The following is a 19,603-nucleotide window of genomic DNA, read 5'->3' as shown; positions in this document are numbered from 1 at the left end:
CGTTTTCTAGTTTATTGTCACAATAACAACTTGTTTTCTCGAGCGTAATTATCTCTGACAAACCTCCGTGAAAACCTCTCGCCGTGTTGTCCACGAGGGTCGAGGGAAATCTATATTACTGGAAACAGCCTGTGTGCATTCCTATTATCTTAATGTTGAGGCGGTGAATTCCCAGAAAGAAGGCTCTGTCGGGGCCGCCCGGCGGGGCGGAGTCAAGCGCTGCAATTATTCCTGGAAAGCAGATAGGGAGAAGCTGCCGCGCGATTCCTGGGAGCGCGCGCCGGTTCAGCGAAGGCAGGAGCCTGCGGGAGAAACAGGTCTCCAGAAAAAAACAAAAAACGAGCAGACAAAACATGACGGTGCTCCGCGCGGCTTAATCCTGGGAATTGCGCGTAACAAAAAAAAAAGCAAAATCCGTTTAACCAGCAAACACGCAGAAAGCAGTCGCTGTCCTACACATGAGCGAGACAACCGGCGGTGGTCGGTGCGGAATGGGGAGTTGGTGCGGCCGGTGTGACGTCAGAGCCGCCGGTGCTGTTCTCAGAATAGACTTCTAGGAAACGGCAATTTTCAAAAGCCGAGCTTTTACACTCTGCCCTCCACACACTTGGATCCCATTCTGGTGACAACACACTCCAACCCGCTGCTACGGAGATTTTTTTCAATGTTTATGATGAAATTCATTGTTTTCATTTTTTAACTGAACGTTTTGTGTTTTGTGTTTTTATATAAACTACAGGAACAAACCCATACCGGATACACGGTGCTCTTTTATTGTCCCACTCGTATCTCACCGATGATAACGCTCATTTTCTCGCTAAGTAGTTTTTTATTTCCTTAGAGCCCAGTCTCTATATGTTTTGCTTCATTTCTGAAGGAGAAATACTGACCGGATCGTAGCCCACAGGATTCAAGAAATAGTATGATTCTTTGTGTACCAGGGTGAGTTGACTTGTCTTTGTTTCTGCGTGTTCTCTTTCATTACGTATCACCAAACCATTGCATCTGTTAAAGTAATGCTATCTTAATTAGTGTTAATTTATATTCAAAGTCTTCAAATTCGATTCTTGATTATACATGTTTTTCAAAGGGTGAGGTCTCTAAATCGAGTCTAACAAATCTAAAGACAAAGGTCTTTTTCACTGATGAAAAAAATGAATCAGAAACTTCTTCATACTAATAAAAGTAATTATAGTGTACCTTTTGTATTTACCCTTCATTTAAGCTTGACTGTGGTCAAATTGTTAATTTAAAGTGTCTTTGCCATCAATAAAAGACAAAACACAAGTAACACAAAATCTGTATAAAATAAAAATGTGGTTATAAAATTGTAAATAAGACCAAATATCCACTTTGTGGTTCTCAATTTTAAAGTGGACAGTGAAGTGAATGTCTTTCTCTTCTCCTAATTTAGCAATAAACACTGAACTGCGATGACGTGGCTCTTGCATTAATGTGGACGAGGGAAACCTGCTGTAACATGTTTTTAAAACCATATTTTCCATTTGATTTTCAGTCCGAGAGCTTGTCTGCCCGATGCTCTTTCCACTGAAACCCCACGGGATATGCGGGCAGAAACTGTACCTTCCACCCCATGCCTTCACATTCACAGCACCCCTGCATGGGACCCCACAAAGGACCTGCGGGCAATCGCAAGCAACTTCTGCTATCTAGAAAATTCAGGTACAGTAAAAAAATTATTTTACATTTACCTCCACAAATACAATTCTTGAAAATTCACAAACTGTTCCAGGGACTGTTTGGCACATTTTATCTTCTGCTGTAAAGAGATTTGGTTAAATGGCTTAATGGTGGACTGTTAACTGTAAAATAAAGAGCTGTACAGGACCGTGAAAAGAACAGACTGTTCAGAGTGACGAACATTTAGGAATCTGTGTGTGTAGGATGGTACTGGGGAGCTGTAACTGCAGCTCAGGCCCACGCTGCACTTCAAGAGGCATCTGAAGGCGCGTTCCTGGTGCGAGACAGCAGCCACCCTCTGTACATGCTGACCCTCTCGGTCAGGACTGCGCGTGGTCCCACCAGCATACGGATCCAGTACAGCTGCGCCCAGTTTTTGCTGGACTCCTGCTCCCCGGCCCGGCCCAGCCTGTCGTCCTTCCCCAACGTGCCCAGCCTGGTGCAGCACTACATGGGACCAGAGAGGAAAGCAGAGGAGGGGAAGGTGTTGGAGGACGCGCCTTCAAAACCCTCTCAGCAGACAATTCAGGAGACATCTGTGGTGTTAAAACTGAAACGGCCTGTGTTCAAGCCCCAGGGTCTGCCCTCTTTACAGCACCTCACACGCCTCGTTATTAACAGAAACTCGGACTGCCCCGACCAGCTACCACTCCCGAGGCCTCTGCTGAGCTACATACAGGACTATCCCTTCAAGGTATAAGTGGCCTCTCAAGTCTATTATGACCACATAAAGGAACAAAAAAAACTGTCAAACAGGTCCTGTCCTACAAAGAAGACTGCGCAAGCAGTTGGAGGCCAGTCCCGAAAATACTAGACACAGGGTCAAGTCTTTGCTGAAGAAATGTGCACAAGTTCAGTGAACACGGAGGTGGCTGGTTTCACACTTGATTTGTCGAGGACCGAGTGACGAAGTACCAGAAAAGAAGACGACATGTGAGCAAGCCTCAGTACTGTAATCCTTTATTTCATGATGGATGTGGAAATTGTCCATACCCGTATTACCATAATCAGTTCTGGAAGTACATAGTGTTCCTCAGAAGTACACTGATTCCATTGAGACATCTTTCATGCCATTTTAGTTTTCTCAGTAAAACATTTTTTCTACCTTTCACATGTGTACATTTTTCTATTAAAACAACTGATTGGAGTCAAACTTGCTGTATTTAAAGTCCTTTTCTCTTTTCAACTGGAAGCATTACTCACAGGACAAAGAGAAGTACTATTAATCATCATCATCTTTATTTACCGGCACATGATGACTTGCTCTTGTGACACTTGTGACGAAATATTTTCTGCTTCAAATCACCTTTGAAACACAAAGACTTTGAGCTTTAAGTGTGCAAGAGATGCGGATTGTGTGAGGAAGTAAAGGCCACATTGTGTCTCTGTGTGTGTGGGTGTGTTTTTGCTCAACAATGCGTGCAGCCTGCATCTGACTCAGCGAGTGGACGAGCGAAGGGGAGGACCGTTCATCAGCGGATTCACAGAACTGCTGAATGCTTCCTGGGAGGAGGGTGCGATTCTGAGAGAGAGGGTTCTAAGAAAAGCCTCGGTAATTACCTTCAGCTTTCGGCCTGCTTCTGTGCCACCTCGCACACAGTTTTTATTGTGGCGCAGGATGTGGTCATAAATGTTGCAGATTAAAAGTGCAACAGTGACATGAAAACGATTTGAGCCTCTGCAAATGGTGCATTTTGAGTAATGACATCGCTGCGAGCGCGTGCTCGCCGGCTCAGTGGGGGCAGGGGAGCTGAGGCTGTGGTGACCTGGGCTAAAGCCAGCGTAATAGGATCTCAGTTTCTCAATCCAGATCCAGCTTGTGGTCCTTGTTAGACGTCTCTTTCCGAAGGATGCAAAATCGTGGCCTAAGAAACAAAAAACAAACACACTCCGAATTTGGGCATGAAATGCAAAACTAGCACAAAGCCGTTGTGTAAACAGTGATGTGGAGCACTTTAGCATAAAGGTAGGTTAAATGATGACAAACTGATTACATGACGCTATGGTGGAAGACATAAAGGCTGAGCTGTTCTCTAGACAGACCTGCCGGTGATGTCGTGCCGTGTCTCCACATAACGCATCTCTTCCACATTCGCCTCCACCCACCGGCGAATGAGCGGGGGGTGTCTGGGATCCACCTCCAAGTAAACACGTCTGTTATTCAGAAAGAGAGCACATCATGAATTAAAATGTATTATGAACAGGACAGAATTAATTGAAGCAACGGTGGCATGTCACTGGAACTGTTTTCACGGGAAGTCTTTTAAAAAGCCGAACCCATTAAGGAGGCAACGTGATACGTGTGTTTTTCTCATTCTTGTGACAAGACGCAGCCAGTGGGAATTAAACCCAGGTGTGTGTGTGTGTGTGTGTGTGTGTCGGGCAGTGGAGTTTCTCACCCATGATTTGATAGAATCTGAGGAGCCAGAGTCAAAATCTGTTTGATGACTTTCAGGCCATCTTTACCTCCATCTAAAGCAGCATGGTCTTCAAATCTGGGCCCACAGTAATCCATAAATCACTTAAATACATCCATTTGATGTCACATATTTCAAAAAATAAATAAAAAATACATTCCTAAAGGAAACCTAATGCACGGATGAAAATACATTTTGGATATTTCATGCATTTTCAAAAAGGTCTGACATCAAATTTACCACATACAATTTCGCTTAAAATTGTTTTTTTTAAATGAATGAGTACCGGTAAGCTGATTGTGTTTTAGTCACCGAAATATTTCAGGTTCCAACGTGGTCATATCCTCTGAGAACAGGTACGGGGGATTACTGACCAAAGTTGAGACATGGCGACAAAGGCTTAACACAGTTTCTGCATCTGCCAAAACACAAAACACAACTTTCTTTTATCAGCAATCTGTTGAGGTGCATTTTAACGACTATCTGCAAAGCATTGCTTTCACTTGCCCTTCACTACATCTAAATGATGGACCTGTAATCTGTCCTGAAGCCCCAACCTGCAGAAAAAAAAAATCCTTCGTCTTTAACCACAATAAAAGTAAATCAATAAGCACATTTACAACTTGCTCACGTGTGCTATGTTACACTTACCTTAACGCATTCTCTCCTGTTAAATCCACCGCATCCTGACTTTGATCCACAGCAGTAACTTTAAGCTTGTGAAAGAGAAAACAAACACGGCAATTAAAAGTGATGTTTACCGTTTGGAAACAACTTCCCCAGGGAAAATAATCTATTTCTCTGCAAGACAGTTTTACAATCTGTTAACAGGGTAGCAAGAACAATAAAAAGACACGGCTAAACGTATGACAGGATGGTAAGCTGTTTGGTTCAGCAGTGAGCTGAAACTACTGCGCTTTCAGAGGGGAACACAACAGTGTATTCTGCTGCAAAGCTCTTTTCTTAGCCGTGTGTATCTATTCTACAGCTGTGACGAATGACTTGTTTTCCTTTTTAATTAACCTACTGATTTTAAATCATACTATAAACCTATTCTATTCAGCAATACATTATTTAGTCTGCAAAATGTCAAAATTGACACAGCCTAAAACCCACAGTGTTAAGTATTATCTTATAAGATAGGAAACTGACAAACTACTTTGATACCAGACTGTTTAGTTCTTTACTTATCACAATAGTAACAAATGGATTCTCTCTGAACCTACTCATCACTGAACTAACTTATCATTTAAGTACTTCAGCCATGCTAAATGTTGAAGGGGAACTCCACATTTTACACATTAAAGTCCGTTTACAGGTCTGGAGAAATACTATTATGTGAAACATTTGTGTAAAGCCTTTCATGGCTACAGAGTCGAACAATTTGAAAATGGAAAAACATCTGGGGGGCTGTGGCGTTACAAAGAAGTGAGCTCAGCTTACCAGACCTCTGAAACCCGCTCCTCACCTCTGCTTGAGCCGCGAGGCTAATCATAACACACTCAAATCTCCAACTGGAACGCTAGTGGTTGTGTTGCATTGTGGGTAATGTAGGCACTAATGTTTTAACAAGGAAGAATAATGCATGGAATAAACAAAGACATCTTGACAATGTTATAGTGCAAAGTTAAATTGTACTCTTTTAATGTCAGCATTGCAAAATGCTCACAGTGACAATGCTAACATGCTAATGATTAGCAGGTGTCATATTTAACATGTTCTTAAACTAAACTAAATCTTAGTTTAGTTTGTTAGCGTGCTAACATTTGCTAATTATAACTAAACACAAAGTACACCTGAGGCTCATTCGTTTTGCAAGTATCAGGCACCAGATTACATGTCAGGGGATCACCAGTCATTCAGATTCATCCTGAGGGGAACAGGAATGCCTCTACCAAATTTGATGGAAATCCATTGAATAGTTGTTTTCACTCAAAGTGACTCAAAACAAATGGCAACCTCATGGTGTCACGACACGAAAAGTCATGAATAACAACGGATAGATCGGATAGATCATCTGGGAACCGTAAATACAAAATGTGGTACATCTATCAGATGCTGAGATGGTGAAAAGTGAAATCTTTGACCTGCTGGTGGCGCTAGAGGAGAGGTCAGGGGATCCCCTATGTCAGCAGGTGAACGCATGTACCGGATTCCATGACAATCCATGCAAAAGATTATTCAGCTTGATTCAATGTGTTGGAAAAATCTATTTGTTACAATAAACACAAACTAACCTGAGGCAGACTCTTCAGCAGACTAAGAGAAATGGCACCAGAGCCACATCCCACTTCCAAGCATGTATGCTGGGCGTCTGCACCAACTCCAGTCCCGGGTTTCATCTTCAGATCAGTGAGCACGAGTTCAACCAACTCCTTCACCAACACACAGAGAAAACACCGCTCTGGTCACGTGGGATTGATCGATGGGGTTTCACTGTACGTTGTACGTATGTGCGGCATGTTGTTCTCCTGTCAAACCTCGGTTTCGGGTCTTGGTATGAACACAGGAGGTCTCATCTTCAGTGTCAGATCTCTGAAGTCCCACTCCTCAATCACATACTGCACAGGCATTCTGCATCAAACACACACATTTATGAGTATGCTCAGTAAGAAAACAAACATCTGAATACTTATTGATATGGCGGTGTACATAGAAACTTTATACCTGGATAGGCGTCTAGAGCAGAGCTTCCACATCTGCGCTGTTTCTTCTGGGCTTAGAAACTCTGATAACTTCCCCTGCTCGAGACTTTCTATCTGGGCACGTCATGTGAGAAATGGAAGGCATGTTGTCAAATGTTAATGTCTCAATTCAGACATTACATCAGGCATGGTTGAAAGAGCTCAGAAAAATGTCCACTCACAGTTTTAGCACCGAGCAGGTAAGCAGCAATGTAAAGGCTGGAGTGTTCAGGCTCCATCACGCCTCTCTCCGCGAAGTGATTCTTCCATAAATCCACCGCCTGGAGTGCTGTGATCCGGCCTGCAGGTATGGCTGGAGTGCTGCATGTACGCACCACATGGGAGCCCCAAAGTCCCTAAAAGATTAAAGTGAGTTTCTAAATAGCCACAAATACATTCCAGCTGGGGTTTTACAGGAACATGTTGATTTCCCCGTTGTGTCCCTATCACCATTTAAGTGATGCCAGGAAGTCAAATTTAACAATTGCAGATTACCGTAAATAAATGATGTGAGATTATTAGATATACTTTAACAATCTAATGCAATCCAGTACAAGACTGCATGATTCTCAGTCGTGTTTCTAATTATGTGTCTCTCATGAACTAAATGGATTTCAGTAAAATGACTAAGATGAATTTGTTCGAGTGAGCCTACAAAGTATTTGTTGCCCAGAGCTTCTTATCATTCAAACCAGAATACCTGTCAGCATTGACCATTCACACACACATTCATATGTTTTTTTTCATATGAACTTTTATCTTTGACAGTTGCTACTTTTGGGTTTATAACCCATTACAATACCTCTAGGTTTCGACTGTTAGTCGAAGTAAATAATACATTTTGAGACGTATCATTAAGTTCCATTAACTTGATGTGGGCATTTGTAATAGATGTATTAAATATAATCTATCGATTAATCAATATTGAAGAGACAGTTGTAGTTCTACAGTCATTTTGGACATACATGGAATCTTGTCCCTTTGAATATTAAAAGGGGAACAATGAATAGCTGGCTGCCATTCTTATTTCATATAGACATAAGCCCCTCCTTCACTTCGTTTCATTTTGGTGATAAAGTCAGACATTGACTGCTAAGTCTGTTAGTGTGATATTTTACCCAGATTTGATCAAGATTGTAACCCTTCTTAATTAAATATTGTCTTTGGTTCAGAACCAATTAGAAACTCTGCCAGACCCATATTCAGTAAGACAAATTGCAATAGGCCACACACGCACGCACGCACTCCATTCAAATGTAAATGCACATCAACCAAAATATGGCTCAATAAATAAACACACAAAGTATGATGACTCTGCTTATATGTGCACTAGTTTGTAAGTTCTGCTGTCTAGTTGCTACAAAGGATGTACCTATTAACACTCAAAGTTTAGTAATAACAGTTAATAGTAAGCATTTATCATAAATTCACACCTTTCTCTTTCATGTTTGTATTTGATTACCGAGAGGACTCCCTGAAAACAACAACAACAAAAATTGAACAGTTAACGTTAGTTACCTTTGGTCCAATAATCCTGCACCCAAAGCTTCGGTAGCCTGCACTCAGTGATATCCTCCACATGATCAATCTAAATAAACACACCTTTTTACATCAGTATTTATTCCATGTTGGTGTAGCCATCAGCTGTAACGTTACCCGCTGCATCCTTTTGGTATTCTGTTGTCCGAACTATATGTACACTTTCTCGGTCATGTGTATCATTTGAACATATAAGGACCTATGTGGACATTAAACGACATTTTCTGTAGCCCATGGCAAGCTAGTTGATACTGCCGATAGCATTTCCTACACATGGCGCAGCGAAACCTCTTCAACTGTTGACATGACGCAAGTCTGCACACGCTGCGCACACTGCGCAGCACTGACCCTGGTGACTAATGTTGCCTTTAAGGACTATCGGATATATGAGTTTTTTTAGCACGTAGCTGCCTAAAACCCGAGCAAAGTGGTGACAATCGCTTAACCTAGGACGTGTATAGATTGTATACATTGATATAATATAAATTATGTGAATAGATGATAGTAAATCAATGTATTCAACTGCTAGTCAATGGATAAACCTCCGCTGTCCACTGTCGACGTAGTATTTACGACTTCCGTTATCTGCCTTCGTAAATAACGAGGAGCTCGTGAATGTATCAGTGTTGTTCCTCACACTGGAGTGCATGAATGAATCGAGTATTGGAGAGTTGTTGGATAGTTTGCTGTTATGTTGACAGAAATATTGTCAAAGTACAGTGATAGCACATTAGTCCGGACGTTTCCCAGACGTTAGAAGTGCTACATGTATTTCACAGGTGGTCACTAGCGTGTTTATCAACGTTACAACGGGAAGCTAGCAGCTAGCTTCAGCTGCTAAACAGAAGGCACACACAGGAGGCTGTCATCTGAAACTGAGACCGGTTAAAGTGTGTTAAACTGAACATTTGGTGCGTTATTTGGAGTGAGGTTGCTCTGAAAAACAAGGTATATGATGGGCATGACCTCTCGAATAGAGTGTATATTCTTCAGTGAGTTTCACCCCACCCTGGGTCCGAAGATAACATATCAGGTAAGTTCAGTGTGCAAATACTACATTAAACAAGGGGAAAGATAATCAAAATGACCACAACTGCACTATTGATTACCATAGCAAACATGGCTTAATTACCCATGTGATAGTAAAGTTGTAGTAATCATATCAGTTGATATCAGAAACATAAAGTACGTTGTGTAGTATATAAGTGTAGCATACGGATGTGTGTATCGTATGTGGAACAATTTTTCAAAATAGTATCCGTAGTTGCCATAAGTTTATTGACTATTTGTTTAGTGGAATTAGAGTGAGAATAATTGATCTTAGCAGGCATTCAGTCCCTCTACATATTCTTGTGGTGTTGACCGTGGAATTGAAGAGTACCTACATAATCTTCTTAAAGCCTGTATCTTATAGGATGCATTATGTCACACGGTGTCCTCTATGTCCTCTCATGACAGGTCCCAGAGGAATACATTTCACGAGAGCTATTTGACACAGTTCAAGTTTACATCATCACCAAGCCAGAACTGCAAAACAAATTGATAACAGTGTATGTATAATGCTTCTTTCTCCTTGCCACAAGTATCTGTTTTTTGCGATCTGTGTTTTGCCTCTGTTGCTCTTTACAGTACCAAACTGTCCCACTTGCTCTTTTTTTAATCTTTTTTTTTTTTTTAGCACCGCCATGGGAAAAAAGTTAATCGGATGTCCCGTGTGCATCGAGCATAAAAAGTACAGCAGAAACGCCCTCCTGTTCAACCTCGGCCTCGTTTGTGACGCCCAAACCAACACCTGTGCTCTTGAGCCCATCGTCAAGAAGCTGTCTGGGTACCTCACAACGCTGGAGGTTGTGAATGATGCGTTTTCATAACCGTGACTTGTGACTTGATTGCCCTGCTGTTTGCATAGACGTCTCAGAGATGATCTTAAATCCTTTTGCCTTGTCGTGTTGCAGCTGGAGAGTGGCTTTATATCCAATGAGGAGAGCAAGCAGAAACTTGTACCCATCATGTCGACCTTGTTAGAAGAACTTAACGCCACAGGAGCCTGCACCTTACCCATAGGTACGTTTTACTATGTATATCTATCTCTAAAGTATTGAGCACTAAAGTTCATGGTTTGGCATCTGAAAACGATATTTTGGTGGAAACAATTGTAAGTATTTATTTTTCTCGTCTCCCTTTCTGTTCTGTGTTTGTTTTTAAGATGAGTCCAACACCATCCACCTAAAGCTGATCGAGCTGCGAAAGGACCCCCCGATTGTGCAGGAGTATGATGTGCCGGTCTTCACCCAGTGCAAAGACCATTTTATCAAATCTCAGTGGGATCTCACCACTCAACAGGTAGGCCTTGTGGCGCATTTCAAGGCACGTTGTGATAAGATAAGATGTGGCAAAATTCTAAGAAGAGGAGAAAGATTAGTGACTAAAGGCCTGTTATCAGCAGTACGTGAAGTGATATGAACACTTGTTTCACATCCATTGTTTCACATCCATTATTTCATGGATGCAAATGAGTCATTAGTGTAGGAGAAGGAGCCATTTATCTGTACAAAAATGTGTTATTGCTGGTTCAAAGTAGTGTATATAAATCGTATTAATTGAGCAATTCAGGTCATAGAGTTTAGTACAATCCAATAATGTTCCACTTCATGCTTACTGCAGATCCTGCCCTATATTGATGGATTTAGACACATCCAGAAGATCTCTGCTGAAGCAGATGTAGAGCTGAATCTTGTTCGCATCGCGGTGCAGAATCTTCTGTGAGTACATTTCAGTGAGGAAAGGGCAACAAACACCAGCGGCGGCTGAAGTGCTTCAAAACACCCTCATCCATTGTTTCCTGTGTGCAGTGAGCCTGAGGGTTTGTCCATAGCAACACGTCATGACAAACCACTGTCCCATTTATCAGTGCTGATGACAGCCAGCAGCAAATCTATTTGAATTATTATACTATTTGAATTAGGGGGGGGGGGTGTTGCACTTCAGTGTTGTAAGACTTTTATTTCCAAACAAAACGAGAGATGTTGAAATCTCCCTTTTCTTCCACAGGTATTATGGTGTTGTGACCTTGGTGTCAATATTTCAGGTATGGTGGTTCTATATTTTTGATATTAGGCCGCTGTGATTTTGAGAGTAAAATGTAAATATTTTGAGAAAAGTAAAATATTTTGTAAAAAAAAAAAATTTAAGGTCATCCACATCTTTCAAATGACACGTCAAAGCTCATATCTGTTCAAGAGTATTAACATTGTTAAATAATATTATCATATTTTCCACTTTAATCTTAAAATATTACTACTTTTTACATCTAAAACGTTTTTCTTTTAACATTTAAATTTTTTCCTAACAGCAGGCAAATTCTGTGTGATAACAGTTTGTTCAGTTTGGTGATGGTGTTGTGCCTTTTTACCTCCCTCCAGTACTCTAATGTGTATTGCACCACCCCCAAAGTCCAGAGCCTCATAGATGATAAGTCCATTCAGGAGGAGTGCCTCAACTACGTCACTAAGCAAGGTAAATAAGGGCCATGGTTGTTGAACACTAGTGTTTTTCTTTCTTTTGTGACATTCATTGTTTGATTGTCGGTCAGGTCAGAAGCGTGCCAGTCTGAGGGACGTGTTCCAGCTGTACTGTGGTCTGAGTCCAGGAACCACAGTCCGAGACCTTTGTTCTCGCTACTCGCTGCAGCTTCAAAGGGTTGACGAGAGGTCGGCATCAATCACCTTATCAGTTCCTGCACATACTAATAAAAAGTTAGGTCGGAGTGACTTTTGTTTACATGTATGTCATGTCATGTGTTGTTGTTTTTTAGGCGGCTGATCCAATTTGGACTGATGAAGACTCTTATTCGACGGCTGCAGAAATATCCAGTGAAGGTGATCCGTGACGAGAGGAGCCGGCTGCCTCGACTCTTTACCGGCTGTCACAGTTATGATGAGATCTGCTGTAAAACAGGCAGGTTTGTCTCTGTGTGTCGAGTATGGAGAATATCGAATGGTGGCAAACAAGTCTGCTTACAGTGTCGTCATTTTACAGGCATCAGTTACCAGGAGCTGGACGAACGTTTGGAAAATGATCCCAACATCGTGGTGTGCTGGAAGTGACGTGGATTTTTAAACGGACTGAAAAATAAAGAGATGCCTCAACCAGCGATGCCTTCAAAGATGGGAAGACTTTTCTTGGAATACTGGTGAAAGTGAAGTAGTATTTTGTCATTTTTGTTATATTAGTGTGCATTTTTGTTTTTACAAATCTCATCAAGAATTTGCATTCTGTTGGAGATGAGGACGGTTATATTTATTGATATCGTACAAAAGAGAATGTGATTAATAAAAGAGATTATCCAACAATCTGACAGTTTGTCTTAAATCACAGTGCATTCAAGGAATTTTACATTTGATGTAATTTTGTAACCATTAAAAATGAGCCTCAGATTGATACAGAAGTAGCTACAGAAGATGTCATGTTATCAGACTGTGAAATAAAATATTTTTCTAACTTAAAAACTACAATAACAAACATTGTCAACATCTGTTTTCATTTTGCTTTTACTTCTATAATTGAGAAAAAAATGTGCTTAGCTTGTCTTCAATTCAGAGGAAGTTTTACTTTGTACACCACTACATTTATTTGACAGCTATAATTGCCAGTTGCCAGTTACAAATCAGGCATTTTCATAAAAAATACATAATTAGCTATGAGCTGTTAAATGCTACTTATACTTGCATCAGTAAGTACTTTTCCATTTGAATCTTGATCATGAGTATAGAGGACGTTTTAATCCACACAAAGGCAGCAAAAAACATCAGGGAGAAAATAAAGCGGATGAAAAAAAGTATAAAATCCAAGGAAATAAAAGACTCAAGTAGGATAATCAGGATCTAGACTTTTGTTTAAAAAAGGGACTTAACGATGATTACTGACTCGGCCACAGTGCCCGGAACTTTATGTTCATTTTTCTAGTAATACTTTGTTATGGTGTATTTTTACACTGTGGCACTGCAGCTCTGGCTCTTGAAACTGTACCTCCTCCTGTAGACCGTTTCATACTATAAGTAACACCGCCCCCCTCTGGTAACACCGCCCCCCTCTGGCGGCATCGAGGAACTGCGCTCTGGCCCGGGTGCGCTTGGTGTACAGTCACCATGCCAACCACAAGAAACGGAGGGTATCGCTCACACTAATCGTTAGTTTAACGTTACTTAACTGTTACTCCGAACCAACTGGACTGAAGAGATAACGTCAGCTAGTAAGAGTATTGTTTTGTTTTACTTGACAGTGACGACATGGACACGTCTGTGATTCTACCTGTCGAAGCAGAGGGGTTTGTTCAAAGTATGGAAGCTTTCTCTCTCAAGGAAGTAGGCTCTGAGAGGTGAGAGTAACCAGCTAACACACACTCGTGCTAACGTTAGCTTACCTGTAACGTATGTCTGCGACTAGCTAGTTACCTAAACCCAGTGAAGTAGGATGTACTGTGCAGCAGGTGCACACAAAACCAAAAGATGGTGAGGAAATGAACGTTACATTCAACAGTAGGGAGGTTAAAAGGTCTCGAGACATCCTAAAACACACACACACACACACACACACACACAGAAGTACTCAAATCACAGTATTAGTAAATAGCAAAGTCTAATTGCAAACGACTTAAAAGCACTGCGGTAGTATAGTCTAAATGAGTGTTCGTGAGAGTTCATCACACACATCCATGTAAAGTCAGAACAAACAATACAGTACAAATCAAACAACTGACATTAGATAGTATATTTTAATCATTTGTTTATCACAGACAACAGAACTAAATATGAATAAACTACATGGTGACTTTTTTTGTTTGTAAAACTCAAAATAAAGTCTCCAGGACCCACTTCTAGCTGTGACTATGAGTACTGTTGATCGGTAGAATAAAGAAGTGTCTGTTGAATTCTTTAAAATGAACTGCCCTTTAAAAACAGCCTCTGTACGTCATGTGGTGTATGTATATAATGTGGAGTATGACCAGAATGTTACTCTAGGCTAAGCAACTTTAGTTGTAAAGAACCTTTCAGCAAGGCAATTCAAAGTGCTCTACGTAAGATATGAAAGACATGAATGAGTAAGATATAACCAAGCCATCAATTAACAGTTGGTACATAGAAACTTAATGTTGGTTTTTATTCTAGTAATCAGACCTGTCACAGGCGACCTGAGAAGTCTGAGAAAAGCACAACTACTTTCTTATGATTTTCCTCTTTGTGTGTTGACAGGTGGTTCAGACAGCATGCGCACATTGAGAAACTCAACATGCAGGCGATACTGAATGCTTCTGCCGTGCACGATGAGTTTGTTAAGGAGCTCCTGGTGTCGTATGGAAAGGTGACTGCTATACCTCTCTGCTTGTGATGTTAAAATGTCAGTGGAATTTAGTGAAGCCCTGCTAAGAAAAAGTCTCTTGTTTGTGGTTGTTTCTAAAGGTAGAATTACATATGATATCTCAATAAACACATTCATCTGCTCTATCTTTTTTTTCTAGATACCTGTTCTGGTCCATGAAATGATCCTTGTCCAAGTTTGGAAACACAAAGTGTTCCCCATTTTATGTCAGCTGGAGGACTTTAATCCCAAGGACACGTTTCATCTTTACATGGTGGTGAGTGTAACATGAGGAGGTGTAACATGTGTAAAATGATGGTCAGCTTGCAGCACTCATAACTGATTTTGTGTGTACTTTAATGTTTCCGTCTTAGATCCACCATGAAGCCACGATCATAAACCTACTTGAAACGATAATGTACCACAAGGTCAGTATGTACACAAACACACACCCCGAAATTATATTGATTTGCGTCATATTTTTAAATGTGTTAAAGTGTTACAACCCGACTCAAAGGCTGTAACATAGGGGCGACAAGACGAGTGGAAAAAGTGCTAAATATACATTTATTTAAGAACAAATCATCAAACTAAACTAAAATCAATCAATACAAATAAGCAGCCATGGAAGTCACAGCCAAAGAGAGGAGCCAAAGAAGAGGGGAGCCTTTATAGCTGCGACCAAACCAGGCTCAGGGGTCGCTCATCAGTGACCGATTAACATCCTGAAAGACAAACTGACAGGAAACAGGACACAGACGCCTAAGGGAGGGGTCGTCACAAAGCATGAAAGTAATCATGCGGGGGGGCAGTCCAGTCTCTCTCTCTCTCTCTCTCTCTCTCTCGCTCTCTCTCTCTCTCTCTCTCTCTCTCTCTCTCTCTCTCTAAATATTGTTATGAATGAAGCTTTATGTGACATATTGAAAAAGGTTTGTGTGTTGTGCAGGATTCATGTGAGGCGGCTGGTGACTCTGTCCTTGACTTGGTGGATTACTGCCACCGGAAACTCACCCTGCTGGTCAGCAAAGCGACCAGGGAAGCCGCAACAGCTCAGGACCAACGCAACCCGAAAGGGAAAGCTGTTGCATCCTCGGCAGACTTGATGAACGAGTTACAGATGCAGAGTGCTGCAGGGGAGTTTGAAATCTCCCAGAAGGCTGTCTCTGTGCTGCGCTTCATCACCGATCACACCGAGAGGTACGGCAGTGTCTGGACCAAGAACGTTTACAAGTTTACAATAGAGAATCTGAGAAATCGTCCAATACTTTTAGGCATTTATACTTCAAGCTTAACCATTGCATTATACTTACTAATGCTGCAACTTATTTTAATCATTTCACCATTCCACAAGTTTATTAATCATTTTGTTTATAAAACAAGATGCAGTTGAAAAAATATGTGTGTTGTGATTTCTCAGAAAAGTTAACATCTTCAAATTCCTTCGTTTGTCCAACCAACAGTCCAAACCCCAAAGATTTAATGTTTACAATAATATAAAACACAAGCACAGAACCTTGTGGAACTCCATAACTGACGTTGGTCTTCATCGAGGCTTCATCATTTACATAAACAAACTGAGATCGATCCGATAAATAGGATCCAAACCAGTTCAGTGCGGTTCCTTTGATGCCAATATAATGTTCCAGTCTCTGCAACAGGATGTAGTGGTCTATAGTGTCGAACGCAGCACTAAGGTCTAACAGGACAAGAACAGAGACGAGTCCTTTGTCTGATGCGATTAGAAGGTCATTAGTTATTTTTACCAGAGCTGTCTCTGTGCTATGATACTTTCTAAATCCTGACTGAAAATCCTCAGATAAACTATTGTTACACAGAAAGTCACACAACTGATTTGCAACTGCTTTCTCAAGGATCTTAGGGAGGAAGGGAAGGTTAGAGATCGGTCTATAGTTGGCCAACACCTCTGGATCCAGAGTGGGCTTCTTAAGAAGAGGTTTAATCACAGCTACTTTAAAGGACTGTGGTACATGACCTGTTACTAAAGACAGGTTGATGATATCTAATAAAGTTGTGCTGATTAATGGTAGCACTTCTTTAAGCAGCCTAGTCGGTATAGGGTCTAAGAGACAGGTGGAAGGTTTAGACGTAAAAATTGTTGAAGTCAGTTTGTCAAGGTCAACGGGAGTAAAGCCATCGAAACATATATCAGGGTTTACAGCTGTTTCTAAGGTTACTCTATTTGTGGAAAGATCGGTCGAGGGCAGGAGATTATTAATGTTCTCTCTAATAATTATAATTTTATCATTAAAGAAGTTCATGAAGTTCATGAAGTTTCACCTGACAGAAGGACATTTTTTTTTCTTTACAGCATTAGTGTCATCAATCGCATGCTGTGCACCCACAACATGCCGTGTGTGCTGGTTCAGTTGATTGACTGCTGTCCTTGGAGTCGCTGTAAAGACGGTATGTCACACTTCTTGCATATCAAATGTGTGATTCTGGGCTAATACGTGACCCTTCATTCAATGGTGTACTCTGTCTCCTACTGAAGGCGAGGTAGAAAAGTACATAAATGGCAGATGGCAGAAGATTCCTGTTGACGACCATTTAAAGATGACCAAACTAGACGGTCAGGTCTGGATTTCCCTTTACAATCTGCTGCTGAAGGAAGACTGCCAAAGGAAATATGACTTCAACAACTTCAACAAGAACCAGCTTCTAAAGGTATACTGTAAATAAACTGTTGACTGACTCTTTGACAGATGTTTTCATCATTCCTTTATGTTCTTTGAGTCATTTTTAGTTCATCACTGTTTTTAAATGGTATCAATCAACTCCTCCAAAATCTAAGTGGCTACTGTATATCAGCTGTAACCTGAAGCGTAGGAAGTGTGTGAGTGCCAGATCATTGTCCTCCAACATCACATCTGATCTCCTCGCTTGTGAAAACACAGATTCAGTTTCCAATGGTTGTTTTGACTCAGATGTTTCCTCCTATTATACGCTTTCTCATCCTCTTCCTGTTGCATTGCTTATATAACCAGAGAGCCTTGTGCATCCTCTCTTCAGGGCATTTCTTTTCTTGTTGTGGGAAGTTCTGATAAGTTGACTTGTTTTTCTTGCTGAGGGTTATTTGTGGGCTTATCGTTCATGTGGTACAGCTTCGGGGTTTCATGACAGAGGTGTTGATCGATCAGCTGCCGAACCTGGTGGAGTTGCAGCGTTACCTGGCTCATCTCACCGTTACAGACCCCGCCCCTCCGAAAAAAGAACTCATTTTGGAGCAGGTACACAATCACACATCCACACATACCTCTGCACCTGCAGTGACTGTGTCCTCTGTGCATTTGCCCGAAAGCTTTGCTTTATGTATAGATCCCAGAAATATGGAACCACATTGTGAGAGAGAATTCTGGGAAGTGGAAGGCAATAGCAAAGTATCAAGTCAAAGAAACTTTCAGCCCATCTGAAAGTGAACTGAAGCTGCTGGCAGAGAGGTAATGCTGAAAACACAAGTCTGAGACATAAATAAATCAACTCCATCAGCATCTCTGTGATTATTACTGCGATTGTTTCACCAGATTGTGCCAGGTGTACAATTTTGATGTGATGGAGAGTTTACTCCCTGAGAAGCCAAAGTGTGGATCCTGTGGGAAAGAGGCAGCAAAGAGATGCTCTCGGTGTCAGGGAGAATGGTACTGTCACAGGTAAGACACACACACACACACACACATATGTATGTGTGTGTGTATATATATAGAAGTAAGTCAGTCAGTAATGCAGAAGATCTGCAGGACTGTCGTAGTGAAGAGGCAGCTGAGTCTGAGGGCAAAGCTTGGGATTTAGCCGCTGATGTATTTTCCAAACCTCACCTGTGATCACAAGCTTTGGGTAATGAATGAAAGAATGAGATTTTGGATATGAGCTGCCAAATTTAGTTTCCTGTCCCGACATCCGCATAGAGGTCAGAGTAAAACTGCTGCTCCCTCTGGCTGAAAGGAGCCAGTGCAGGTAGTTTGGGGATCAGACGAGGATGGCTCCCTGGGGCAGACCCAGAACATGCTTGAGGGATAACATATCGGAGATGGCTTGAATCACCCAGAGCTAGAGGACCTGCTAGGTAGAAGGACACATGGATTAGCTTATTGCCATAAAATGGATGGATGGCTAAGTCTGTGTTTCTATCAGATATAAAATTACATCTGGTCCATGACCATAACAAATACTTTCCTGTGATGCTGAATATCTTAATAACTTTTGTTGTTATCACACACTCGATGTGTGTTCTGTGTCTGCTGATGTGAAGTCTCGTTCACCTTATTTATTTATTTCTTCACAGAGAATGTCAGGTGAAGCACTGGTCTAAACACAAGAGAGCCTGTCAGCTCACAACTGAGGTCACAGGGAAGATCCAGAGAGACCTGCACGTCAACAGCTGACAAAGAGAGACCGAAGCACATGCAAGGACCGGTGGTGGATGGGAACAGATGGGAGAAACAGATCTGCAGGTGCACAGTGCAAATTTGGATTTTAAATCTTTTTGTTAGTGAGGTAAAGTTTATGCCCAGTTACAGAATTTAGTTGTTTCCTTTTTGTTTTGAACACTGTTGTTTGTTTATGATAACCTTATGTCATATCGTTTTCACAAATCATTTGTCTATCTGAAGAAAGTTCTTCCCTCTCTGTCAAGAGACGTGTACTGTTATTTTGATTTACAAATAAAATGCTTTTAACAACTCTCTCTACCTTGTCTTCTTGCCCATTGTTGTTAAGCACTTGACCGCAACAGAAAGAGTCACCTATTTATAGTGTCACCGAGTTAAAGTGAATGTGTGCTCCTCTTCTTGGTTCATATTCTTTCACGTTCAGACTTCACCCTGAATGTTGGATTGCTAACTTTCTGTCCGTAAAAACAAATCAAGATCGGCGGCAGGTTTGAGCCTT

At 41.3% G+C, this 19,603-nt stretch overlaps 4 protein-coding genes across 5 annotated transcripts; 3 read left to right on the top strand and 1 right to left on the bottom strand.

The window, feature by feature from the left end:
• The first annotated feature begins 138 nt into the window (after window positions 1–138).
• Window positions 139–3,479, top strand: cisha (cytokine inducible SH2-containing protein a). The gene is made up of 4 exons (XM_079297200.1): window positions 139–622; window positions 740–942; window positions 1,517–1,683; window positions 1,905–3,479. Exons 2-4 carry the CDS (start codon window positions 923–925, stop codon window positions 2,399–2,401), a joined length of 684 nt encoding a protein of 227 aa, XP_079153326.1. The 5' UTR covers window positions 139–622; window positions 740–922; the 3' UTR covers window positions 2,402–3,479.
• On the bottom strand, window positions 3,437–8,582 carry hemk1 (HemK methyltransferase family member 1). Of its 2 annotated transcripts, none has more exons than XM_079297198.1 (11): window positions 8,321–8,582; window positions 6,985–7,158; window positions 6,786–6,877; window positions 6,599–6,692; window positions 6,356–6,493; window positions 4,770–4,834; window positions 4,626–4,675; window positions 4,431–4,536; window positions 4,101–4,196; window positions 3,745–3,855; window positions 3,437–3,566 (listed from the first exon to the last, which is right to left on the bottom strand). In XM_079297198.1, exons 1-11 carry the CDS (start codon window positions 8,381–8,383, stop codon window positions 3,503–3,505), a joined length of 1,053 nt encoding a protein of 350 aa, XP_079153324.1. In that variant the 5' UTR covers window positions 8,384–8,582; the 3' UTR covers window positions 3,437–3,502. The 2 variants fall into 2 exon arrangements, with proteins under 2 accessions (XP_079153324.1, XP_079153325.1); XM_079297199.1 differs by having other exon boundaries at window positions 6,356–6,490.
• A 450-nt stretch (window positions 8,583–9,032) lies between these two features.
• On the top strand, window positions 9,033–12,862 carry nprl2 (NPR2 like, GATOR1 complex subunit). Its single transcript, XM_079266296.1, has 11 exons — window positions 9,033–9,374; window positions 9,800–9,891; window positions 10,020–10,188; window positions 10,297–10,405; window positions 10,548–10,684; window positions 11,006–11,103; window positions 11,393–11,429; window positions 11,764–11,857; window positions 11,934–12,051; window positions 12,156–12,298; window positions 12,380–12,862. The coding sequence occupies exons 1-11, from the start codon at window positions 9,294–9,296 to the stop codon at window positions 12,445–12,447; spliced, it is 1,146 nt and encodes a 381-aa protein (XP_079122422.1). The 5' UTR covers window positions 9,033–9,293; the 3' UTR covers window positions 12,448–12,862.
• A 767-nt stretch (window positions 12,863–13,629) lies between these two features.
• zmynd10 (zinc finger, MYND-type containing 10) lies at window positions 13,630–19,098 on the top strand (the record flags this gene model as incomplete). The annotated part of the gene is made up of 11 exons (XM_079297032.1): window positions 13,630–13,718; window positions 14,593–14,701; window positions 14,859–14,975; window positions 15,073–15,126; window positions 15,645–15,895; window positions 17,028–17,122; window positions 17,211–17,383; window positions 17,821–17,946; window positions 18,035–18,156; window positions 18,241–18,366; window positions 18,999–19,098. 11 exons carry the CDS (start codon window positions 13,630–13,632, stop codon window positions 19,096–19,098), a joined length of 1,362 nt encoding a protein of 453 aa, XP_079153158.1.
• Between the last annotated feature and the right edge of the window lie 505 nt (window positions 19,099–19,603).

The sequence above is a fragment of the Melanostigma gelatinosum genome, assembly GCF_949748355.1.
Source record: "Melanostigma gelatinosum genome assembly, chromosome: 3".
Lineage (NCBI taxonomy): Eukaryota > Metazoa > Chordata > Actinopteri > Perciformes > Zoarcidae > Melanostigma > Melanostigma gelatinosum.
Note: the sequence above shows the minus strand (reverse complement) of the source record. Positions and strands in the feature narration are given on the sequence as shown.